This window comes from Myotis yumanensis, unplaced genomic scaffold, assembly GCF_028538775.1.
Source record: "Myotis yumanensis isolate MYYU_CA2020_CCGP unplaced genomic scaffold, mMyoYum1.0.hap1 SCAF_1, whole genome shotgun sequence".
Lineage (NCBI taxonomy): Eukaryota > Metazoa > Chordata > Mammalia > Chiroptera > Vespertilionidae > Myotis > Myotis yumanensis.
The window spans coordinates 9061375-9089088 of NW_027223752.1; the positions used below are offsets into that span (position 1 = coordinate 9061375).

Sequence of the window (27714 nt, forward strand, 5' to 3'; positions counted from 1 at the left end):
AATATAAAGCCCCCCTTACCTGCAGGGGATATATTCCAAAACCCCCAGAAGATGCCTGAAACCTCAAATAGTATCAAACCCTACATATACTATTTTTTTCTATACACACATACTTATGATAAAGGTTAATTTATGAATTAGGCAAAGCAAAAAATTAACAATCCTATATAATAAAAGGCTAATATGCAAATCGACTGAACAGCGGAATGGTCGCTATGATGTTCACTGACCACCAGGGGCCAGACGTTCAATGCAGGAGCTGCCCCCTGGTAGTCAGTGCAGGGGGCATGGGGCGCGTACCACTCAGCCAGAAGCTGGGCTCATGGCTGGCAAGAGCAGCGACAATGACGGGAGCCTCTCTTGCCTCCACAGAAGCGCTAAGGATGTCCAATTGTCAGCTTAGGCCCGCTCCCCATGGGGACAAATTTTGTGCACTGGGCCTCTAGTAACTAATAATACAATAAGACAATTATAACAATCCTATATAATAAAAGGGTAATATGCAAATCAACCGAATGGAGGAACAACCAGTCGCTATGACTCATACTGACCACCAGGGGGCAGATGCTCAACACAGGAGCTTCCCTCTGGTGGTCAGTGCACTCCAACAGGGGGAGCACCACTCAGCCACAGCTGGGCTGACGGCTGGTGAGCGCAGCAGCAGTGGCAGGAGCCTCTCCTGCTCCCCCTCAGTGCTAAAGATGTCTGACTGACAGCTTAGGGAGCGGGCCACAGGGAGCGGGCCTAAGCCATCAGTCAGACATCCCCTGAGGGCTCCCGGACTGCTAAAGGGCACAGGCCAGGCTGAGGGACCCTCTCCCCACCCCCACCCCAAGTGCACAAATTTCGTGCACCGGGCCTCTAGTGTACTATAATAAAAGTTATGTAAATGTGGCATTATGAAGTAAAGTAAGGGTTACTTGAACACAAGCATTATGATAGCACTACAGTTGATGCGATAGCACAGATGGCTACTAAGTGACATGTGCATGTAGTGTATACAGTGTGGATATGCTAAACAAAGGAATGATTCACATCCTGGGTGGGATGGAGCAAGACAGCACAAGATTTCATCACACTACTCAGAATGGCACACAATTTAAAACCTACAAATTGTTTATTTCTGAAATTTTCCCATTTAATATTTTCAGACTATGGTTGCCTAAAGGTATTTAAAACCCTGGAAGGTGAAATGGCATAAAGGGGGAATTACTGTATATGAATTATATAGAAACAGTAGTGACTCCTTCAGGGTGGAAGGGAGGGCATTAATTGGAAAAGGGTATGCTATTAGTTTCCAGGGTGATGGAAACATTCTATTGTCTTTATCTGGGTAATAATTAAATGAGCATTATACACTTGTCAAAACGGATTCAGCCATGTACTTGATACTTGTGTGTCTTACTATATATAAAATATGCCTTAATAAAGTACTGTTATCACTAACAAAAGAGAGATAATCCTTGACAATTTTCTAAAACTGACGAGACATTAAATTGAGAAGTCCTATGAAACCCCAAGAAGACAAGTAAAAAATATCATAACTAAATATATCATAGTAAAGCTGCTGAAAAATAAAAACAATGGATAAATCACCCAGACAGAAAATCAATAAGAAAACAGAAAGCCCTGGCTAGTGTGGCTCAGTTAGTTGGGCATTCTCCTGTGCACCAAAAGGTTGCTGGTTCAATTCCGGTAGGGAGCATGCAGGAGGCAGCTGACTGATGCTCTGCTCTCACATCAATGTTTCCCTTTCTCTCTACCTCTCCCTTCCTCTCTCACTAAACATGAATAAAAAATTAAAAATAAATAAATAAGGAAACAGAATTTGAACACTATAGATTAGTGATTTTCAACCAGTGTGCTGCAAAAATATTTAAAACATGCAATATCTGATCATTTAGTCAGGGGCACTGACCTCTTTTTCCTTAGATTGTTAAATAAAAAAGTGACACAGCCAATACAACAATAGCCATCTAGTGCGAATGAATCAAAATTACACCTATTTTTGGTCACACTAGCAAAAAATATAATATGTTTTATGGTGTGCTGCAGAATTTTAGTAATTAGTTTCTGTGTGCCATGAGATGAAAAAGGTTGAAAACTGCTGCTATAGATCAAATGGGCCTAACAGACACATATAAAACATTCTATCTAATGACAGTAGAGTACATATTCTTCTCATGTACACATGGAACATTTTCTAAGATAGACCATAACATTAAGCCACAAAACAAGTCTTAGCAAATTCAAAAAGACTGAAATCATATCAAATATCTTCTCTGACCACAACAGCATGAAACTAAAAATCAGTAATAAGAGAAAAACTGAAAAATTCACAAACATGTAGAAATTAAACAACACTCTCATAAGCAACCAATGGATCAAAGAAGAAAAAAAAGGAAATAAAACTTTCTTGAAACAAACAAATATGGAAACATACCAGAAATTATAGGACAGCAAACGCAGTCCTAAGAGGGATGTTCATGGCAATAAATGATTATATTAACAAGCAAGAAAAATCCCAAATAAACAACTGAACTCTATGCCTTAAGAAACTAAAAGAATAAACTGAGCTCAAAGTTGGCAGAAGAAAGGAATAACAAAGATTAGAGCAGAAATAAATAAAATCAAGAACAAAAAATAATAGAAAATATAACCAAACTAATGGTTCATTGAAAAGATAAACAAAATTGACAAACCCTTAGCTAGACTAACCAAGGGAAAAAATAGAAAAGACCCAAATCAACAAATTTAGAAATAAAAATGGGGACATTACAACTGATACCACAGAAATACAAAGGCTTGTAAGAGACTATTATGAACAACCATATGCCAACAAACTAGACAACCTAAAAGAAATGGAAAATTTCTTAGAAACATACAACTTACCAAGACTGAATCAGGAAGAAATAGAAATTCTGAATAGATTAATTACTAGTAAGGAGATTAAATCCAAAATTAAAAATCTCCCAATGAAGAAAAGCCCAGGAGCAGAATACTCCACTGGTGGATTTTACCAAACATTTTTTAAGAATTAACACCAATCTTCTCAAACCCTTCCAAAACACTGGAGGAGGGAACACTCCCAAATTTATGGTACAAGGCCAGCATTATCCTGATATTGAAACCAATATAGGACACTACTAGAAAAGAAAACTACAGGTCAATATATTCAGGGGATGAAAATAGATGCAAAGAAACTCAATCAAACACTGGTAAACTAAATTCAGCAGCACATTAAATGGATCATTCACAATGATCAGTGGGATTTACTCCTAAGTTGCAAGGACTAGGTAAATCAATGTGATACATCACATTAATAGAATAAAAGAAAGGAATCATATGGTTATTTCAGTAGACACAGGAAAAGATTTTTACAAAATTCAACAGCCATTTATGGTAAAAAATGCTTAATAAACTAGGCACAGAAGAAACATATCTCAATATAATAAAGACCATATATGGCAAGGCCACAGCTAACCTCATACATAATGGTGAAAGGTTGAGAGCTTTTTCTCTGAGACCAGGAATAAGATAAAGATGCTCTTTCTCACCACTTGTACTCAGCATAACACTGAAGTCCTAGCTAGAACAATCAAGCAAGATAAAGAAATAAAAGGTATCAGAATCAGAAAAAAAAGAAGTAAAATTGTCTCTATTTGCAGATGACATGATTTTATATACAGAACATCCTATAAAGACACAACCAAAAAACTGTTAGATCTAATCAATGAATTCAGTAAAGTTGTGGGATACAAAATGGACACACAAAAATCGTTAGCATTTCTATATGCTAACAATGAATATTTTAAAAAAGAAACAGAGAAATCAACCCCATTTACAATAGCATCAAAAACAATAAAATATTTAGAAGTAAATTTAATCAAGGAGATGAAAGATATCTACTCTGAAAACTATAAGACATTTATGAAAGAAATTGAAGAACACAAAAATAAATGAAAAGATATCCCATGTTCATAGATTAGAAAAAATTAATACAGTTAAAGTATCAATACTACCAAAAACCATCTATAGATTCAATACAATCCCTATCAAGAGTCCAATGGCAACTTTACAAAAGCAGAAAAAAACACTCCTAAAAATTAATTGGAACCACAAAAGACCCCAAATAGACAAAGAAATCTCAAAAAAGGCTAAAGCAGGAGGCATCACAACCTTGATTTCAAATTATACTATCCTATATATATAAAAGCCTAAGTGACCAGCCGACTGGCCAGTAGCTATGACATACAATGACCACCAGGCGGCAGATGCTCAATGCACAGGCATGGAAACGTGGAACAGACTGATGAATCTCAGAGGGAAGGAGGAAGGGGGGAGGGCGGGAAGAGATTAACCCAGGGGTCCTCAAACTTTTTTTTTTTTAATATATTTTATTGATTTTTTACAGAGAGAAAAGAGAGAAAGGGAGAGGGATAGAGAGTTAGAAACATCAATGAGAGAGAAACATTGGTCAGCTGCCTCCTGCACACTCCCTACTGGGGATGTGCCCGCAACCAAGGTACATGCCCTTGACCAGAATCGAACCTGGGACCTTTCAGTCCGCAGGCCGATGCTCTTTCCACTGAGCCAAACCGGTTAGGGCCCTCAAACTTTTTAAACAGGGGGCCAGTTCACTGTCCCTCAGACCATTGGAGGGCCGGACTATAGTTTAAAAAAAAACAAAACTATGAACAAATTCCTATGCACACTGCACATATCTTATTTTGAAGTAAAAAAACAAAACGGGAACAAATACAATATTTGTATTTGCATGTGGCCCGCGGGCTGTAGTTTGAGGACCCCTGGATTAACCAAATATCTTATATGTATACTAGAGGCCTGGTGCAGGATTTGTGCACTGGTGGGGTCCCTCAGCCTGGCCTGCAGGGATTGGGCCAAAACCGGCTCTCCAACATCCCTCGAGGGGTCCCAAGTTGCAAGAGGGTGCAGGCCAGGCCGAGGGACCCCACTGGTGTACGAGTCCGTGCGCCAGGCCTCTAGTAAAGCTATATAATCAAAATAATATGCTACTGGCATAAAAACAGACAAATAGACCAATGAAAAAGAATCAAGAGCTCAGAAATAAACCTAAGCACACATGTTTAATTAATATTATACAATGAAGCAAGACAACACTCAATGGAGAAGAGACAGTCTCTTCACAATAAATGGTGCTGTGATAATTGGATATTCACATGTAAAAGAATGAAACTGGATCACTATCATACACCACTCAAAAAAAATTATGAAAAATAAAGAGAGCATAAAAGCATAGCATGGAAGTCAGGAGAGGATAAAAGGAGTTAAAATATTCTGTCATCTTACTGGAAAAAGTAAAAATACTATTTTATACTAGACACTAATAAATCAAGAATGTATAGTATAATCTCTAGGCTAGTGACTAAAAGAATATAGAAGACTGAATAGCTCACTAAGGCAAAAATGGAATATTTAAATATACTCAATCAATGCAAATGAAGCAAAAAGAAGATAAAAGGCAGGAGAAATGGAAAGCAAATAGAAAATGAATTTTTAATCAAATATACCAGCAATTACATTACATGCATGGGTTAAATACTTCAATTAAAAAGTTGTTTCAGCACATGTTTATGTGTGTTTAACTTGACAAACCTTTAACTTAGCAAAGAGCTGGGTATAGCCATGAAGGAGGAAAAAGAAGGAAGAGGAGAAAGAACAGAAAGAAGAGAAATCACAGGAGACAAGGAAAAGAAAAACAATTACAACAAGGTGAAAAGACTTGCACTGAAGGATATAAAATTTTATAATTAAGCTATATTAATTCAGACACTGTGGTATTGAGAAAAGGAAAAATACATCTATTGAACTAAATAAATAATCCAGAGACAAAACTATGGTTAAATATGACCCCAAAAAAATAGTACTACAGAGCAGGAAGGAAAGAACATTTTCAATAAATGATATTAAGTCGATTGGCTATCCATAAGAGAAAAAACTAACATTTATCTCACACCATACAGAAAAATTAATTCTGGATTCATCTAAATTTCAAATATAATAAACAAGTATTCTGATGACAACAAAGAATATTGTCATAATTGGAGTAAGGAAATATTTCCTTAGATAGGATATAAAAAGTCCTTTAAAGAAAAAGATTGATAGTTTGATTATATTAAGAAGGAAAACTTGAGGGGGGGGAGAGGGTAAGAGATCAACTGAAGGATTTGTATGCATGCATATAAGCATAACCAATGGACACAAGACACTGGGGGGTGGGGGTGGGGGTGAGGTCATGTGCCGGGGGGGTAGGGGAGGCTGGGGGAAAGTCAATGGGGAAAAAAAGGAGACATATGTACTACTATTTGTAATACTTTAAACAATAAAAAAGAAAAGAAGGAAAACTTGAGTTAATTAAATTCATCATTTAGTGAGTAAAAAAAATAACAAAAGATTTTTTTTGCAACATACATAACTGACAGATTATATAAGTACTGAAGTGGCCAATAAATATATTTAAAAGTTGTGCATTAGTAATCAGGAAAGTGCAAATTATAACCATAATTAGATACTTCTACATACCTTGAAAATGGCTAAAATTTTAAAAATAAATAAAATAAAGAATTGCCCAAAGTGTGGAATATAGACAAAAAGAACTCTTATACTCTTCTCATGGAAGTACAAATTAGTACAACCCTTTTGGAAAACTGTTTGCCAATATCCATTAAATTGGATATAGGCATAACCTCTAACCCAGCAATTCCATCCTAGTAATATATCTAACAGGAATGTGTACACATGTGCACCAAAAGATGTCTAGAAGGATGCTCACAGTAGCATATTTATAACAGCCAGAAAGTAGGAACAACCCAAATATCCACCCATAGTAAAATGGATACATAAACTGTGGTACATTCATTTGGTAGCATATATAGCAATAAAAATAAACAAAGCACAGTTATGCTCAACCCATGGACAATCTACACACACACACACACACACACACACACATAAATAATGTATGATTCCATTTATTAAAAATTCAAATTAGGTGCAAGTCATTTTGGGGGTTGGAAGTCAGGTTAGTAGTGATTTACCTTTGGGATAGCAGAAGGAGGTAATCATGGCAGTAAACATGATAGGAATGTTCCACAGATATTCATAATTTGTGTGTTTATCTACGTGTGCATAATGCAGTAAAAATGTTTAAAACATTTTTGTGATTTTGTGGAGATAAAATCAAGATAATAAAAAGATAAATAAAAACTCAATAATCGAGAAGTAATTACATAAAAAGATGGTAGAGCTTCTTGTACTTGTATACAACTCAAGAATCCAACTCTACTAATTTGGTAGCTTTAACCAAAATTTAACCTTGTAGTACTATCTTTAGTTAGTTATATGCCCTATCTATGTTTGTAACAGTCTCTACCCTGGGCATATATCTTCCCATATCTTTTATCCCATAGTTCAGATGGAAACTACACCATAACTGGTGCTGATCTTTGCTAACAAAGGCTTAATTATTTACTTATTGGGACACTATAACAAGAAAATTGCCAAATAATTTATTTCTTCCCAACAGAAGCAGTATTGTGCAGAACAACATAATCAGGGATTTTCATTGCCAAGAAACCTGTAATTTTGGCATCTTTAAGACTCATATTTAATAACCAAAATAATTGCAGTAGTTTTAATTATTGATAAATACTAATAAACTCAAAAGAGGCAAACACTATAGATTACCAAATCCTCACTATTTGATCTTCTTCATATGAGTTGTAAACATTCCTATATTACTATGCTTAAAAAACAATAACTTTATCTATAATAATAAAAACACAATATGAAATTCAACCGGCGGAACAGTGGAACGACCGTCTGGATGAACTTCCAGATAAAGCCAGGGCTACAAGGGCTGAGGCAGCTGGGGCAGCGAAGGTCTACTCTTGCACGAATTTTGTGCATCAGGCCTTTAGTATACATATATGTATAGTTTAAATTACAGTGAACTACTAGCAATTATTAAATCTAGGTGGTTCTGTGTGTGTTCATAGTATTATTCTTTAAACTTCTGTATTTGAAAATTCATCATAAAAGAATGGGGAAGAATCTTGTATAATTATATACAACCTGATCTCAACATTATTTTTAAATGTGCATCAAAAAAAAAGAAGGAAATATATCAAAATGCTAACAAATATACCAAACATAAAAATTCTGGGTAGTACTTTTTTCCTTCTTACATATTTCTATAATTTTTCTATTTTTCCATTACTTCTAGATAGAGTAGAAGGGAGAGGGAAGAGAGAGAGAAAGAGAGAGAGAGATAAAAAAAACATTGATGTGAAAGAAACACATCAATTGGTTGCCTCCTGCACTCTCCCCTACTTAGCCAGAGATCAAGCCTGCAACCAAGGTACATTCCCTTGACCAGGAATCGAACCTGCAACCTTTCAATGCACAGGCTGGCTATCTTAACCACTGAGCCAAACCAGCCAGGGCTTATAATTTTTCTAAAAGCATTTTTTAATTTACATTTTTAAAGAGGAAATAAATTACTGGGAAAACATACAAAAGTTACTGAAAGCATTTCAAAGTTACATGGAGACAATCTATATATATAAAAGCCACGCGACCAGAACAATGGAATGACCAGAACGACCGGAACATCGCTATGACGTGCACTGCAGCGGTCAGCCAGCCCAATCGGGGCCCTGACTGGCCCCCGCAACCTCCCACGGCCCCTCCCCCTGGTTGGCCCCACCCCTGATCGTCCTCCCCACCTCCATTGGGGCGGTCCAGCCAGACCCCACCCATACACAATTTCGTGCACCAGGCCTCTAGTTTTCATCATAAAATTTTGTGGCTATATAATTTTTATTGTTAAGAATATTTCAATACTAAATACTGATGATACCCTTTACTGCAGCAGGCATTGCAAAAAAATTTCTAGTGCTTCAGCTAAAGTTTCACTAAGGAACTAAATTGAGAGAAGTGACATCACACTGTTAGTCTGAAAAAATATGAGTGTTCAATGAAGATAATCTAGGTTCAAATTCAAGCAGTGTTTCCTTATTATTTGTGTGGATTTTGCAATGTTCGTTAAACTGTGCCCCACTCCTTGTCTGTAACATTGAAATAAGAGAACCTGCCTCTCAAGATTTTTGTGAAAATTAATTGAGAAAATGTCTGTAAAACCTAATCTGGTCTTGGTTAACTTTTGTTCAATTAAGAGAATGCTAAAATATTAAATGAGATAATAAGCAGCTAGAACAATGTCTGACAAGCAGACAATGCTGGATAAATAGTAATATACAGACCAGAATGCTTAATTTTTTCCATGATCTCTTGTTTTATGCATAGAAGGCCATGATCCCCTAGAATGGGAATTCCAAGAGAGCTGCTTTCCCCAGGACCTTGGACAGTGCCTGGCAGGTAGCAGGCAAGCGATGACACTGTCGAAAAAGTGGAAGTGTGTGGAGGTGTGATTACAAGGTTGGACTGAAGAATGAATGCCTGTACACAGAGACTCCTGTTCAGAGAGGCAAGAGAAGAAGAAAGAGCCACTCTTATCCTAGTTGGCAGAGGCTGAGCTATTCTGGGGAGACAGGTTTGTCTGGCTCTTCCAAGAGGGTGTGGTCAGCGGGGAAACAGAAGCATCTGTCAGCTTCCCCAGGGGTTCTGGGATGCTCTGAACAGGCCAATCTTATCATGTGGTTTCTCCATTTAAAACCTGATGTAGTTTCCCTTGGCCATTAGGATGAAATCCAATCCCCTTCATAGGCCCTGCCAGGCTCTCTGCTTACCCCTAGCTACTCTCCTCCTGTCCCTTCACTGTCTGGCTGCATAGCGACTTTTCCAGTAACTAAAATACGATCATGCTATCTTTGGCCTCCAAGTCTGAACCCATGAGGTTCCTTCTGCCTCAATCTCACTTTTTATCTATTAATGATTCACTCCCATTATGATGTCTAGCGTGTGCGTCTCGTTCAGGTATCAGCTTACATGTCACTCACTAAAGAACCTTTCTTGACAACCCAACCTTCCTCAAACTTGCCCACTATCAGGGGGAGGTCAGAGGTCCCTCCTGTATGTTCCCACAGCTCTCTGTACAGTTGACCCTTGAACAACCCAGCTTTAAATTGTAGGCAATTAATAGTGGGTCCACTTACACACGGATTTTTTTCAATAAATACTGGAGATGTATTTTTTCTCCCTTATGATTTTCTTAACATTTTCTTTTCTATAGTTTATTTTAAGAATACAGTGTATAATACATATAACATATAAAATATGTGTTAAATGACTGTAATATGTAAGGTTTCCCATTAACAGTAGGCTATTAATAGTTAAGTTTTAGGGGAGTCAAAAGTTATGCATAGATTTTCAACTGTGCAGGGGTGGGGAGGTTGGCACCCCTACTCCTGTGTTGTTCAATGGCCAACTGTATTTGCTCTACCTTAGTACTTACCACACTATAAGGTAGTTTCCTGGTCTTTCCCTCACAAATGGAACATACACACCAAGGTATTAGTGATTTTAGTATGGTTTTCATCATATTACCAATGCCTAGAATAATGCCCAGCTAATAGTAGATACCCCGTTAAGTATTTGATGAATAAATGAATGAGTTTTCATGTCTAGATTGTATTAAGTTCCATAAAATCTGGTTTTGTGTCAGAAAATACAGGGCCTGGCACATTAGAGTTACTCTTTAAATATTTAACAAATAAATAAATTTCATTTAATACTGGTTACCCATTCATACATCCTGTAAATGTATGAATCTCAGAGATCTACTGAGAAGAGTTGGTATCAAATATTTCAGTCATTTTACCCTTTATTTTATTAATGATTCCAACTACTTTTGCTTTTATATTCAAATTATCCAGTTAGCAATACTTCAATATTCTCTACTATAGATGACATAAAACACCAATAATATCAATTTTCATTCTTTTAAAAATTACTATCTACCTTCATTGATTTAATTAAAATTATTGTTACCACTACAGCCAATACTATTTGTTCTAAGTTTAGAATAAGCCCAGCACGGACCATCAAAACAGGTATTAATAACTAACAATTGGCTTTCATCAGGAACATAAGGAACAGAATTAAATTAAATCCCCTTTGAACCACCTCAAATGGCCTTAGGAAAGATAAGAGATGCCAAGAAAATGGGTGTAGAACATCAGTACACAAGAACCTGAATAAAAGCTAACTTTGCAAAAACATCCACCTCTGACATTTTCAGAAAGCTATGTCTACAATTAAGTGGAGGGATTAGGTAGTCAAGGGTGTCTGAAACTCCATTAGCCATAGGTTGCTTCTCTGATTGTATATTATACTAGAGACCTGATGCATGAAATTCATGCACAGGGGGAGGGAGGGTTGTCCCTCAGACCAGGCGGCAGCTTCTCACAATCCAGGACCCCTCGGGGGATGTCCAACTGCCAATTTAGACCCGATCCCTGTGGAATCGGGCCTAAACTGGCAGTCGGACATTCCTCTCACAATCCGGGACCGCTGGCTCCTAACCGCTGGCCTGCCTGCCTGCCTGATTGCCCCTAACCACTCTGCCTGCCTGCCTCATCATCCCTAACCACTTGCCTGCCTGCCTGATCACCCCTAACCGCCTCTGCCTGCCTGCTTGATTGCCCCTAACCACTCACCTGCCTGCCTGATCGCCCCTAACCACTCGTCTGCCTGCCTGATCGCCTCTAACCGCTTGCCTGCCTGCCTGATCGCCCCTAACCACTCTACCTGCCTGCCTGATTTCCCCTAACTGCTTGCCTGCCAGTGTGATCACCCCTAACGCCTCTGCCTCAGCCCCCGCCACCGCAGCTTCGTCCAGAATGACATCCGAAAGGATGTCTGGAAGGTTGTTCAGCTGTCTGCTGTAATTAGCATATTATGCTTTTATTATTACAGATAAACATAATCCACAACATAGGACCTGGGTTAGTTTGGTTTTTTTTGTTTTTTATAAATATACTGGTATGTCTTTATATTTAAATTTGATGTTTACTTCTCAGTTATTAATGACACCAATATTCAGCAATTGTTGACTCTTCCTGTCCAACTAGGCTATCAAGGTCATTTAATTGGTACTTAGCGTATGAACTGGTAATGTTGAACATGCTCCAAATCTTCTCATCAGAACAGAATTAGCCACCTGGAGTTTTGCTACATGGTGAGCAAATGTGCAGCATTACCCCTCACATCTTTGCAGTGATTAACATCAGTAGTAGTTAAGACCACAGACTACATGTGGCAAATGAGACTGAGACTTACACTCTGGTGTCATGAAATTAATTTTAATTAATTTATTTTATACCACCTAGTTTCAGAGAGGATTTATGACAATGTCTAAAGGTACATGAATATAATCCAGCAAGATAAAAAAAATATATAAGTAGGTGAGGTAAATGTGGCATAGGAGAAATAAAGATGGGGCATCACAGGGCTACTCTTACCTGTGTACTGCAAGCCCCTGTATTCACTTATTGCCCCAGGAGGTTTTAAATTGGGCCAGTAATGGAACAGCATTTGCACAGCTGGCGGTTTCACTTGTGAGGGGCCATATGCGATCACGTACAAAAGATCCTGAAGGAAACAGGAAGAATATTTTGACTTAGTATAATCAAATAAAAATAAAGGTAGCTCAGTACCAAAGCAGAAACATTTTTTTAAATATATTTTATTGATTTTTTTACAGAGAGGAGGGGAGAGGGATAGAGAGTTAGAAACATCGATCAGCTGCCTCTTGCACGCCCCCTACTGGGGATGTGCCCGCAACCAAGGTACATGCCCTTGACCGGAATCGAACCTGGGACCCTTGAGTCCGCAGGCCGATGCTCTATCCACTGAGCCAAACCGGTTAGGGTGCAGTAAACATTTTAATAGAGCGGTTGAGGTGGTTAATTACCCTGGAATCTCATCAATCAGTTTAGATCATTTTAAAACATTATTTTCATTATTTACTTATTGGTCCTATAAATAAACCCCCCAGGCAGAGTTCATATGTACATTATCTTTTAACAAATTCTCTACTCAGAATGATATTAAAGATAGATTTTAGAACAACATAAGTCAGTTTGCTAAACAGTACATTTTTAAAATATAACACATTTTGCAACAATTCACATCTATTTGAAAGCAAACAGGTTCTTAAGCAACTTTTCAAATTAAATAAAATTGTCATATAATATAGTATTTGCTAAATTCTAAGAAGAGATATCCAATTACTTTTTCTGTCAAGCTACTTGTTCAAGATCATTCTTTCTCTAAATGCTAATTAACCAATAAGGAAAGAATTATAGGGTCTGACATATCAATATAATAAAACATCAATAAATTTTACCTACAAATACTTTTAACATGCAAACAATTTTTACTACATTATATAAACTAAGTTTGTGGCTATGAGTTAAATGTGGCCCAAAACTTACTTTCCAGACTTCATGTTTATATTTCATGAGGCATTCCAATAACTGACAATGATACACTGTAAGGAAGAAAATGTAATTTGAACATTAAATATAAGTACCAGATAAAACATCGGTTGAGATTTAATAAACTATACTAGTAAGACTTTCACTCTAATCACTAAATTAGAAACTACTTATTTCCATATATTCATACTTTTCAAAAAATCATATAAGCCCTTGACTTTATCAAGTTTTATTCCAAGATCCTTGAAATTATATTTCATTCATCTTATCAACAAAGGAAATATTAAGAAAAATCCCTAGTAATCATACCTTTACAACACAAACTCATATCAATGTAATAAAGAACTGCATAGGGGAAAAATAGCAGAACAGGATCATAACAAAAGGCCATATTGACTGAGAATTCATTATGCCAGGTATTGTGCTAAGAGCTGTACTTGTATTATCTCATAACCACCATGTTGCAGCTAATAAACTGAGACTTAGTTTCCTACCTTGCCCAAGTTAGGACAGCAAGTCGCAGAATGATGGATTAGAACAGGAATCTTATCATTTGATTTCCAATTCCATCTCCTGAGGAACGCTTAAAAGCTACACAGCAGCAAGCTTCTTTGATTTGCCTATGCTTACTTAGGGAAGAAAGAGGCTGTTGCCCTAGTTAGATAGCTGCTTTTTACCTTCCCTAATCCATCTTCCAACCCTATTATTTCCCCTCCCAGAAGACCCTACTTACTATAGCAATTCATATTTTAAGACCCATACTTTAAGTGGCATGAAACCTTTCCTAGTCCTTTTAATTCATAAAGTTCTTGATTTCTGATGAATTAATACTATCTACAGTATTTATTTTTGTATGTTTCACATACTACTTTATATTATAAATTAATGATTTATGTGAATATGCCTAATCTTCCCAACTAGATATAATCTCCATGAAGCCAGCACCATATCTTACATTTCTGATGGTTTTCCCAATGCCTAAATGCACAAAATTGTGTACAGAGGATTTACTCAACAGAACTTGTTAGTTGAATAAAGACTACAAGGACCAAGCTGCCTCTTGCTGTCTCCCCCAAGGAAAATTCAAACAATAGGATGATGACCTACCACTTGGTCCCAGAGTGCCTCCTGGTGGATGTCACCTCACTTCTTAACCGTTTCCCACATTGAAAGACTGGGTTGGGGTTCCAAATGTACTTCTTACTATAGAATTAATTTTTGGCTATAAACATTCCCCCATGAATGGATGAAGATACAGAATTAGAAATAACAGAAGTAGTTCTATATCAGTGATGGCGAATCTATGACATGCATGTCAGAGGTGACACGCGAACTCATTTTTTTGGTTGATTTTTCTTTGTTAAATGGCATTTAAATATATAAAATAAATATCAAAAATATAAGTCTTTGTTTTACTATGGTTTCAATATCAAAAAATTTCTATATGTGACACGGCACCAGAGTTAAGTTAGGGTTTTTCAAAATGCTGACACGCCGAGCTCAAAAGGTTCGCCATCACTGTTCTATATGATAGATACAGACTTAGAAATAATAGAAGTAATTCTATATGTTCAAGGTGGTTTCCCTGTGAAACATTCAACTCCAAGAAGATGGCAGATTGTAACAATCCTATTGCTATTTACTGAGCATTTACAATGTGACCATTACTATGCTAAGTAAGCACTTTACATATGCTTTAATTCATTAAATCCACACAATGGCATTTTAAGGCACTGCAGGAGGAATTACTCCCATTTTATAGGAATTTTATGAGGAAACTTAGTCTTAAGGTGGTTAAAGATGGTGCTCAAGGTTAAGCTAACTGGCAATTTGCAGGTGAGCTCAGATGTGAACCCACATACATCTAACTTCAAAGCACATGATTTTACCCACGTTGCTTTACTGCCTTGCAATTTAGAAATTAGGACCAAAGCCTCATGATGAGACTTTAATTAACTAGATCCCAAATGGAGGATTTTTTCCAGAACACAATCCTATCTACTAAAGAGGGAATATGCTAATTAACCATCATGCCCTCACAAGATAGTGGCGCCCACAGCCAATAGAGGGAATATGCTAATTGACTGTCATGCACTCACAAGATGGCGGCACCCACATCCACAAGATGGCGGTGCCCAGTCCCCTCAGCCACGCCTCATCCAACCGGAGTCCCCCAGTGCCCTCAGCCCCGCCTCACCCAGTCCCCACAGCATCCAGCCTCATCCAGCCTCAGTCCCCCAGTCCCTTCAGCCCCACAGGGTAAGGCAGTTGGGGGCGATCGGACCGGCAGGGGAGGGCAACTGGAGGCGATCGGGCTGGCAGGGGAGGACAGTTGGGGGTGATTGGGCTGGCAGGGGAGCAATTAGGCATCAATCAGGCTGGCAGGAGAGCGGTTAGGGAGCTATTAGGCTGGCAGGCAGAGTGGTTAGGGGCAATCAGGCAGGCAAGTGGTTAGGAGCCAGTAGTTCCGGATTGTGAGAGGGATGTCCGACTGGCCTGTGGGATCGGGCCTAAACCGTCAGTCAGACATCCCCCGAGGGGTCCCAGATTGGAGAGGGTGCAGGCTGGGCTGAGGGACACCCTCCCCCATGCACAAATTTCATGTACCAGGCCTCTAGTCTCTACACTAATAAAAGAGAAACATGGTAATTGGCGTACGACCGCTACCCTTCCCATTGGCTAATCAGCGTATCCTTATGCAAATTAACTGTCAGCCAAGATGGCGGCCGGCAGCCAGGCAGCTGGAAGCGAACATGAGGCTTGCTTGCTCCAGGGACTGCAGATTCCAACGTTCCCCGCCTGCCTTGCAGGCCTCTGAGCTGGCAGTTTGAAACATTCTAACAAATATAGCCGGCTGGGATCTCAGAGCTGAAGTTATACATTGTTTCGATTATAGAACCGAAACAAACCAGCAGCGGAAGCCTCAGAGCTAGAGCCAGAGCTAAAGCTGGCCCAGAAGAAAAAAAAAAAAAAGAAAAAAAGGAGTGGTTGGAGCTTAAGTCAGCCTGAAAGCAGCCCTCAGCCCCTCACCCAGACTGGCCAGGCACCCCAGTGGGGACCCCCACCCTGAAGGGTGTGTGACCAGCTGCAAACAGCCATCATCCCCTCATCCAGGCTGGCCAGGCACCCCAGTGGGGACCCCCACCCTGATCCAGGACACCCTTCAGGGCAAACCAGCCTGCCCCCAGGCCTCTATCCTATATAGTAAAAGGGTAATATGCCTCCCAGCACCGGGATCAGCGGAGCCAAGAGGTCTCCTGGCACCGGATCAGCGTGACAGGGTGCAGCGCCCAAACCCCCTGATCGCCCTGCAGCTCTGTGTGTGACAGGGGGTGGCGCCCCAACCCCCCCCCGCCACGGGCCCTGCTCTGTCTGTGACGGGGTAGAGCCATAACCTCCCCATCGGCCCTGCCCTGAGTGTGACAGTGGTGGCGCCCCAACCCCCTGATCCACCCTGCTCTGTGTGTGACAGGGGGCGGTGCCCTAACTCCCCTATCGGCCCTACTCTGTGCGTGACGGGGGAGCTCCCCAACCCCCTGATGGGCCCTGCTCTGTGCGTGAGAGGGGGGAGCTCCGCAACCCTCTGATGGGCCCTCCTCTGTGCATGACGGGGCGGGGGGGGGGGGGGGGGCAGTGCCCCAACCCCCTGATTGGCCCTGCTCTGTGCATCACAGGGGGTGGTGCCGCAACCTCCCCATTGACCCTGCCTTGAGTGTGACAGGGGGCGGTGCCCCAACCCCCCAATCAGCCCTACCCTGAGCATGACTGAGGGTGGCATCACAACCTCCCAATCCGCCCTGCTCTGTGCATGACAGGGCGCGGCGCCCCAACTCCCCAGTCAGCCTTGCTCTGAGCCCGACCAGGGGCTGCACCTAGGGATTGGGCCTGCCCTCTGCCACCCAGGAGCAGGCCTAAGCCAGCAGGTCGTTATCTCCCGAGGGGTCCCAGACTGCGAGAGGGCACAGGCCGGGCTGAGGGACCCCCCTCTTCCCCCCCCCGAGTGCACAAATTTTTGTGCACCGGGCCTCTAGTATATAATATAAATGACATTTTGAGGGCACTTTAAGCCAAACAGGGTGAGTCATGAGATATAACTCCCAAAATAAATATATTTTAATTAAACTCATATAATAATCATAAAGGATTTCATATTTAAAGGATGATGAGCCACACTAGAAGCATTAAAGTTTTTTAATAAAAAATGTTTTCCTCATCATCCAGAGTCAAAAACTCCATTATTATTTACTACTAGAGGCCCAGTGCACAAATTCATGCGTTGGTGGGGTCCCTCGACCAGGCCGGTGATCAGCCAATCAGGGCCATGGGATGTTGGCCAGCGGGGGTAGGGACCATGGGAGGTTGGCTATGGGAGCACACTGACCACCAGGGGGCAGAAACTGCCCCCTGGTGGTCAGTGCATGTCATAGCGACCAGTCAACCAGTTGTTTGGTCGCTTAGGCTTTTATATAGAGAGAGTAAAGGCCTGGTGCATGAAATTCGTGCATGGGGGGGGGGTCCCTCAGCCCAGCCTGCACCCTCTCAATAGCAGGGGCCCCTCAGGGGATGTCCGACAGCGTATCAGGCCTAAACCGGCAGTTGGACATCCCTCTCACAATCCAGGACTGCTGGCCCCTTACTGCGTGCCTGTCTCTCTGATCACCCTTAACCACTCGCCTGCTTGCCTGATTGCCCCTAACCACTTGCCTGCCTGCCTGATCACCCCTAAGCACTCTGCCTGCCTGCCTGCCTGCCTGCCTGATCGCCCCTAACTGCCTCTGCCTGCCTGATCACCCCTAAGCACTCTGCCTGCCTGATCACCCCTAAGCACTCTGCCTGCCTGATTGCCTCTAACCGCCTCTGCCTGCCTGATCACCCCTAAGCACTCTGCCTGCCTGATCACCCCTAAGCATTCTGCCTGCCTGATCGCCCCTAACCGCCTCTGCCTGCCTGATCACTCCTAACTGCCTCTGCCTACCTCCCTGATCACCCCTAACTGCTTGCCTGCCCACCTGATGGCCCCTAACCACTCACTCAGGGGCTGTGGTCATTCTGGTCTCTGGTCATTCTGGTTGTTCCGCCATTTTGGTCGCTGGGCTTTTATTATATAGGATGTAGTTAATTTACTATGTAATTAAGTAGAAGGTTGAAAACTGTGCTATCAAATTGATTCACTTTCCAAATAAACATCAAATAAAAATAAAAATTGTTATATCTTAGCATGTGTCTCCAACATCAGCCCCTTTTTAGGTCAGTTTCCCAAAGTTCATCTGCAATTATACAGATGAACAGAAATCAAACAGAGTAAATCATATGAGACCTGTCCAACATCACTAGTAATCAAATAAATACAAATTGCAACAAGATATTATTTCCATCTGTCCAACTCTATACAAATTTTATAATACTCAATGACAGGTTACATATACTTTCATATATAATTAGTGAGACTACTGAAATTTTTTCAAGTCCTTTAACCAATTAATCCCTCTTTTATAAATGTATTCTAAGGAAATAATCAGAAATGTACTAAAAGATTTATGTTCTAGGATACTTGTGTGACATTAGAGTAGCAAATTAACAAATGATTTTCTTTAATTATTAGAATTGCAGGTGATTTTTATATTTCTAAGTCAACTATTCATGCATATTTATATTTAATCTATTTCTAGACAATGTTCTAAAATTGTGTCCTCAAACATTCTTGCAAGATTGCTACTAATAGCAACAATATATTTTATTGAAAGGGAAAGAGAAATTTATTTCAACTCAGAAGTCTGTTTTCTAACACATCTTCACTTGTCTATCCACCTAGCGAAGTTCTTCTCATGTGAGAATTTCTAGCCTGTGTGTTTGATCTCTTGTTTAATTATTGGTTTTGGAACTAGGCAAGCCACCCAAATCTCCACTTACCTGGGTTGGATGTGTACTGCATTGCAATCATTAGCATGGATGATGCAGAGAGATTAACATGGGCAGGAACTCCTTCTCTCCTTGAGGAACCCACTGAAATAAAAATATTTTTATTAGATACTATACATACACAGACACACACACACACACACACACACACACACATACACACTTGCTACTTTTGCATAGAGCATGAAACCTGAGAAGAAAGTTTTTCTGTAAAAGTCCCAACTATATTAATGGACATTTTGCACAAATAACACTACAAATTTGATCCTGGCATACAAATGCTACAGTTGTCATCATCGGTAGCCAGCATTTAGTGAGAATCCACAAGGAGCAAGAACTTTGCCAGAATGTGATGTAATGGCTTATCAGAGCTGTACTAAGATGTGATCTCTGCTCCCAAGATGTTTGTATCTGGGTGGAAAAGCAAGAAAAAACAAAATTCTCCATATATTCAAGTATAAAGGCATGTTGAAGGCTATCCCAATAAGAAAGTAAAGATAAAAGGTTTCTGAACCCAAATTGAATTCATTAACTTTTAGAGATGCAGATAAAATAATAGTCTACTTACAGTGGGTACCTTATTAATTTAGTTACACAAAATTTAAATCATGTACTTTTTTTAGAAATAGTATATTAAAATTTTTTTCAATTCTCACATCATTAAAAAATTTTCTAACCTTCACATATAACTTAACCATTAGCATCTTCATCACCATGAGAACCACTTTTTTAGTTTTCCAAAGTTTACCATCTTCAGATCCATCTGAGTTGTTTTAAATAAAGCACATTTGATTCTGTGAACACTACTGCTGAACATTTTATCCTGTGCCACAGCATGAAATCGCAAAGCAAGTTGGTTTCTTCAAAATTCATCTTATAGCTGCATAATCATGTTCTCCAGGTAATAACTTAAGACATCTTTAAGTGGCTTGTTTACAATGATATCCAACTATATTAAATTTCTTTCTGTGTCTTTTTTTAATAGAATGTATCAGGTAACCCCAATAAACATTCAAAACTAGCACTGATTGAAGTCATTCAGGGTAATATATTGTCTCCAACGAGTACTTTACTATTCTAAACACAGTAATTGAGGGAGGATCCACAATAGAAGAAACTTTATAAGGATTCAAATATAAAATGAATTTCTTTTCTCAGGGATAATTGTAGCAGGAGAAAACTCTCCTTATATTTGAGCTTGTGTGGAAAATTGTCAAGAAAACATGATTAGCCTGGCCGGCATAGCTCAGTGGTTGTGTGTCGGACTTATGAACCTGGAGGTCACAGTTCGATTCCAGTTAGGGCGCATTCCTGGATTGCGGGCTCGATTCCCAGTGTGGAGAGTGCAGGAGGCAGCCCATCAATGATTCTCTCTCATCATTGATGTTTCTCTCTCCCTCTCCCTTCTTCTCTGAAATCAATAAAAATATTTAAAATTTTAAAAAATGAAAGCATGATTAGAACAGTGGACAGTGAGTATAATACCTTCAGAAAGTCAATTCTCAATTTCCTACACATCATGGACAAGACCATGAACATGAACAACAAAAAGCAGATAACTTTAAAATCTGCTTTATTTTGTTTTACTTTATTCTATATTAAAGTGTAATATGTAGAAATAATATCTCACCTACAGCCAAAAACAAGACAACTTATAATAAAAGCACATGCATAGAAGTAACATTAAAACACTAATAAAAGATTTGTCATAAAGTAAAGAAGACAAAGAAATTTACCATGATTCTTTTTTTTTCATAAAAGATTTTGAGCACCACAATAGATGGTGCTCAAATGAACAAACAAATAAAACAGGTCTATAATTAAGTTCTATTTACTTGAGATTGCTTTTTATTCATCAGTTGCAGCTGGACTGTTGCTAACCCACCACGTAGGTGATATTCAGGTAATAAATTAGTTTGGCTATACAATACCAATAAGTTTAATAATTACACAAAGATGTGGAGATCAATTCATTGCTATTAGATGATAAAGTTGACTAATCAAATATGATTGATCAAAGAAAAAGGACTTAGAGAAGAATCCTAAAGAACAAGATGCAGTTGTTCTTAGACTTGAGCCAGAGAGTTTGTTTAAATTCAGCATTTGGGAGCCCATATCCAGAGGGCCTAACTCAGTTTGGAAACAGGGAAGTGCCATATGTAATCAGCACAACAAATGATTCTAATGCAAATGAACCTTGGACCTCCCTTTGACAAGTACTGCTAGAGAGATGAGAAATAAAACAGAAAACACGTAGTAAGGGATCCAGGTGTGGGAGGAATAATTGCTTGCCCCTTGTGCCCTTTGTTTAAGGAAGAAAAAGAAAATCTCAACAAAAAATAATTCCATTCCTTTCGGGACAAGGGTGTTCGCCTTTGTTTAAATTCATCTCAAACTTTTTAATAATATGCATTTCTAAAAAATGAAAACTACTATGAAGGGAGGCTGAGACTCACTATGCCTAGAGGCCTTTAAAAATGGGAGAGATGCCCAGGTGCCTCCGATGATTTAGGTGAAGTATATTTATAGAACAGCCCAAATGAATCAGTGACCTTTGGATGTCCCTCCTACCCCTACAAAACCATGCTCTCCCTCAAGCATGGTCAACCACAAAGCCAAAAGTGCTCCCTTGGCTCAAGCCCTAGGAAATTGGCTCCAATGCTTATATAAACAGATGGTGCCTTGCAATTCCTTAGCCTTCTAACAGATTGAATAAAATCATCGCAATTCTAATTTAATAAACACGCACAGGCACACATCATTTATTGAATCTTGTTAAAAAGCATGATGTAAACAGATGTGTTGCTTGTCCCCATGAGGGTGCAAAAGGCCACAGCTACATACAATGGAAGGAAGAAAATTAATCAAAATAAAAATATTTTTATACATAATATTGTGCTCGGGAAATATAATCAAGTTTTTAGACCCATTTCCTGATCCTCTCACCATCATCAGAATAACCAGCACCACCACACCCTCCCTTTATGAACAATAACAATTCCCTAAACTGTTCCTGCATTTCATAGTTCCTAATATATTATCATGTACAGCTTTTATATGATTCTCGCAAAAAAAAAAAATGTATACGAAAAACCATTTTATAAAAGAGAAATCAAATTATTTGCATGAGAACACCAACTTAATTATTAGGACTACTAGAGGCCTGATGCACAAAATTTGTGCACGGTGGGGGGTGGTGTCCCTCAGCCCAGCCTGCACCCTCTCCAATCTGGGACCCTTCAGATTGTGGGGCGGCCTGGGCGAGGGGCTGGGGCAGTTTGCAGGCCAGTCACACCCCCATTGGGTGAGGGTCCCCGCTGGGGGGACATGGCCAGCCTGGGTAAGGGGCTGAGGGCTGTTTTCAGGCTGGCCACACCCCCTGCAGGGTGGGAGTCCCCGCTGGGGGGCCTAGCCAGCCTGGGTGAGGGACTGATGCTGTTTGCAGGCTGGCCACGTCCCCCAGAGGGGACCCTCACCCCATGGGGGTGTGGCCAGCCTGGGTAAGGGGCTGAGGGCTGTTTTCAGGCTGGCCATGCCCCCCAGTGGGGACCCTCACCCCGATGGTGGCATGGCCAGCCTGGGTGAGGGGCTGAGGGTCGTTTGCAGGTCCTTCCTTCAGCAACGGGCTAGGGTGGGCAGGAAGCTTGGGCTGCCCCTGGCGACCCAAGACTCCTGCGTACTCGGGCTGGCCCTGTGGCCACCACCCACAGGCCCCTCCTTCAGAGGCCAGCCAGGGCGGGCAGGAAGCTTGGCTTCCTCCGTCGCCGGGGGCGACCCAAGCCTCCCACCCGCTCTGGCTGGCTCCGTGGCCACCGCCATCTTTGTCCCGCTAATTTGCATACTCACTCCTAATTGGCTGATGGGCATCATGAAGTGGCAGTTAATTTACATATTTCTCTTTTATTAGTGTAGATAGCCCAAATCACCTGACTTCATAGCAAATGCTCTAGTCACTTCTTCAGTCAAGAAATATTTTAAGCACTGGCCAGGTAGCTCAGTTTGTTGGAGCATCGTCCAGTGCACTAAAAGAATGCAGGTTCAATTTCTGGTCAGGGCACATGTGTAGGTTGTAGGTTCAATCCCAGCCAATCGATGTTTTTCTCTCTCTCGCTCGCTCACTTGCTCTCCCTCTCTCTCTCTTCATATTTTCGGGTGAGGATTTTTTTTTAAGTATTTTTTCAGTGCTTCCTATGTACCAGGCATTGTTTAAGGCCCTGAAGACATAGCTATGTACAAAGCAGGCAAGTCTTTGTCCTTTTGGAGCTTAAATGCTAAAGCTGTGCTATCCAATATGATAGCCATAGCCAAATGTGGCTGTTTGCCAGGGGGAGGGAGGGCCGGAGGAGGTCAGGGGGGCCATAGGAGAAATAAATGGTGATGGATGGAGACTTGACATGGGATGGTGAACATACAATGCAGTGTTCAGATGATGTGTCGTAGAATTGTGCACCTGAAACCTGTTAGAACAATAACTGTTATGATATAACAAACTGTAGGGGGAGTTGGGCTATCCAAGAGGGTAGCCCCTTATCTCAAGCAACATGAGCATTTGAGCAGAATATTGGAATTAGTTGCAATGAACCTGACAGGTCTGTCATTTGACTTTGGGTTTGGTCTGTTCAGGGGTGGGGAACCTTTTTTCTGCCAAGGGCTATTTGGATATTTATAACATCATTCGCTTAATATAATTCACTTAATATAAATTTATGTTTCTATGAAAAAAGCTCCTATAAATTTATTGAATTTTGAGTCCCGCCTGTGGTTGCCTTGGCAGGGCCAAACCAAATGATTCTGAGGGCCTTATAAGGATGTTCCCCACCCCAGGTATATGCTTAGGTAACTTACACTATTCAAAGGCTACTCCTACAAATTATTTCAAAAATGGGATGTAGACAGAGAAGGTTATGATTATTCACAATTTTACAGCTAAGGAAATTAAAAGTTTGATGAGGTTAAGAGATCTGTAGTCAAAGGAAAACAATTCAGCATTTCAGGATTCTTATTTCCAAAACATTTCCTCCAATTCAACAATAAACTCTTTTTTTATCTTTATTGTTCAGATTATTACAGATGTTCCTCTTTTTTCCCACCATAGCTCCCCTCCACCCAGTTCCCACCCCACTCCAGGACTTCTCTCCCCCCCCCCCCCCCCCCCCCCCACTGACCTCATCCATAGGTGGAAGCACTTTGTCCAATCTTTTCCCACACCCCCCACAACCACTTCCCCCCGAGAATTGTCAGTCTGCTTCCTTTCCATGCCCCTGATTCTATTACATTCACCAGTCTGTTCTGTTCATCAGGTTTTTTATTCATTTGATTTTTAGGTTCACTTCTTGATAGATATGTATTTATTGTCACATTGTTGTTCATAATTTTTTATCTTTACCTTTTTCTTCTCCTTCCTCTTAGAGAATACCTTTCAACATTTCATATAATACTGGTTTGGTGGTAATGAACTCCTTTAGCTTTTCCTTATCTGTGAAGCTCTTTATCTGGCCTTTACTTCTGAATGATAGCTTTGCTGGATAAAGTAATCTTGGTTGTAGGTTCTTGGTATTCATCACTTTGAATATTTCTTGCCACTCCCTTCTGGCCTGCATAGTTTCTGTTGAGAAATCAGCTGACAGTCATATGGGTATTCCCTTGTAGGCAACTGACTGTTTTTCTCTTGCTGCTTTTAAGATTCTCTCTTTGTCCTTTGCCTTTGGCATTTTAATTATGATGTGTCTTAGTGTGGTCCTCTTTGGATTCCTCTTGTTTGGGGTTCTCTGTGCTTCCTGGACTTGTAAGTCTATTACTTTCACCAGGTGGGGGAAGTTTTCTGTCATTATTTCTTCAAATAGGTTTGCAATATCTTGCACTCTCTCTTCTTCTGGCACCCCCATAATTCGGATGTTGGTATGCTTGAAGTTGTCCCAGAGGCTCCTTACACTAGCTTCATATTTTTGGATTCTTTTTGCTTTTTGCTTTTCCAGTTGGGTGTTTTTTGCTTCTTCGTATTTCAAATCTTTGGCTTGATTCTTGGGATCCTCTAGTCTGCTGTTGGATCTCTGTATATTATTCTTTATTTCAGTCAATGTATGCTTAATTTCTGATTGGTCCTTTTTCATATCCTTGAGGGTCTCACTAAATTTCTTAAGGTTTCTAGAAGATTCTTGAGTAACCTTATAACCATGGTTTTGAACTCTATATCCAATATTTTGCTTTCATCCATTACTTTCATTTGTGACTTGTTTCTTTGTCTCCGCATTTTGGCTGCTTCCCTGTGTTTGTTTCTATGTACTGGGTAGTTGCTAAGTCTCCTTGAGTTGATAGAGTGGCCTTGTGTGTAGGTGTCCTATAGGGCCCAGTGGCTCAGCCTCCCCAGTCACCTGAGATGCACCCCTTTGTGGGCTGTTTGCACAGTTTTGTTGTAGTTAACCCTTGATTGCTGTTGGTATCACTGGGAGGAATTGACCTTCAGGCCAAATGGCTGCGATGACCAGCTGTGTCTACACTGGAAGATCTGTTGCAAAGGAGACACCCTTATGGGGCAGGACTTGCTTCAGTGGGGCTTTGGTGCTCACTGAGTCTGCTCCTTGAGTGTGTCTCTTATGGATGTGAAGAGTTGTAATCCGGTATGGTTTCACTCTGATCACTGGGTATACTGGCTAATGGATCTCCAAAGAGGTGCAAGGTCAGCCACTGTCTGGGGCCGCCCAGCAGGAGCTACAAAGACATCTTCAGATTCCTCCTCTTTGTATGGGGTTTGAAAGTGCCCAGATGAGGTCCAGCTGTGAAGCAAGTCAGGCTGCTGCTGCCGGGCATTGGGCCTTCTTTTGGAAGCTCTGGGGCTCTCTGACCCAGCTGCAGTTTGACAGGTTTAAGGGGGGAGAGAGCACAGGCCATTCATATGCAAAAGCCGATGTGCACAGCTTGGGTGGGGCTGTAAATTGCGTGGGGTGGTGTCTCTGGGAATCACCAGGGTGGAGCAAACAGCAATGGCTGCCAGTCAGCCCCACACTGAAGAGGTCCCCGCGTCCGGTGCCCCCGTGCAGGAACAATGATCGCTGCGAGCACCTCTGAGAGAAAGCCGCCCTCGTGTTCCTGTCCCGATGCCAGACAGTCGAGTTTCTCCCCGTATATGTCAGGGTCCCCCAGAGTCTCGCCCGGAACTGGAGTTCAGAGCAAGCAGGGGCTTGTATCTCCCTCCTGATTAAAAGAGCAGCACATCCAGGTGCCAGCACTTTCCGCACCTCCGCACCTCTTGCCAGTCTCAGTGCGCTTTCTTCACCTCTCTAGTTGTGGAACTTCCACTCAGCCAGCTTTCCCGCGGTTCTGGGTGGTAGTTGTTCTGCCTCTTAGTTGTTATTTTGATGTGGTTGTGAGAAGCAGCAAGTATAGGTGTTCACCTATGCCGCCATCTTGGTTCTTTTTCAACAATAAACTCTTAAAATATGGTAGGCCTACCTTACTAAAAACAATCATTAGCCAATAAAACAGAGTTTATATATAAAAAATTACTTAAAAACCATCAATATCTTATTTTGGTTTTTACTGTCTTTTTAAAATATGTTTATTAGATTTTGGGAGATCACAGGAACATAACACACATCCTCTGTAGTGTTAGTAGAATAAAAAATAATCCAGGGCCAATGGTCAAGAACCAGGTACTCAATTAAGTCAGACAATTGCTTTAAAGTCAATGCAAAGATCTAAATGAACCTTTATTTTTCCTGAGGGTAAGTGACTTTAGGGGTAAATTTTTTTTTAATATATATTTTATTGATTTCAGGAAGGGAGAGGGAGAGAGAGCTAGAAACATCAATGATGAGAGAGAATCATTGATCGGCTGTCTTCTGCATGCCCCCTACTGGGGATGGAGCCCGAAACCTGGGCATGCGCCCTTGACTGGAATCGAACCCGGGACCTTTCAGTCCACAGGCCGATGCTCTATCCACTGATCCAAACCAGCTAGAGCAGTGGTTCTCAACCTGTGGGTCGCGACCCTTTTGGGGTCGAATGACCCTTTCACAGGGGTCGCCTAAGACCATCCGAAAACACATATATAATTACATATTGTTTTTGTGATTAATCACTATATTTTAATTATGTTCAATTTGTAACAATGAAAATACATCCTGCATATCAGATATTTACATTATGATTCAAAACAGTAGCAAAATTACAGTTATGAAGTAGCAACGAAAATAATTTTATGGTTGGGGGTCACCACAACATGAGGAACTGTATTCAAGGGTTGCAGCATTAGGAAGGTTGAGAACCACTGAGCTAGAGCTTTGCGGGTAAATTTAACTTAGAAAGAAACTAGACGAGACTGCACAGTCCTGGCTACCAACATAGACCAGAAGCA

The 27714-nt window shown here is 40.6% G+C and overlaps 1 protein-coding gene across 1 annotated transcript in view; it reads right to left on the reverse strand.

The window, feature by feature from the left end:
• The window catches only part of LOC139009254 (protein unc-79 homolog), a 224255-nt gene that overhangs the window by 139819 nt on the left and 56722 nt on the right, over positions 1-27714 (reverse strand). Inside the window, 3 exon segments of the mRNA XM_070413424.1 lie at positions 12465-12594; positions 13440-13495; positions 19353-19445. Of these exon segments, the coding sequence (XP_070269525.1) occupies positions 12465-12594; positions 13440-13495; positions 19353-19445 (279 nt within the window).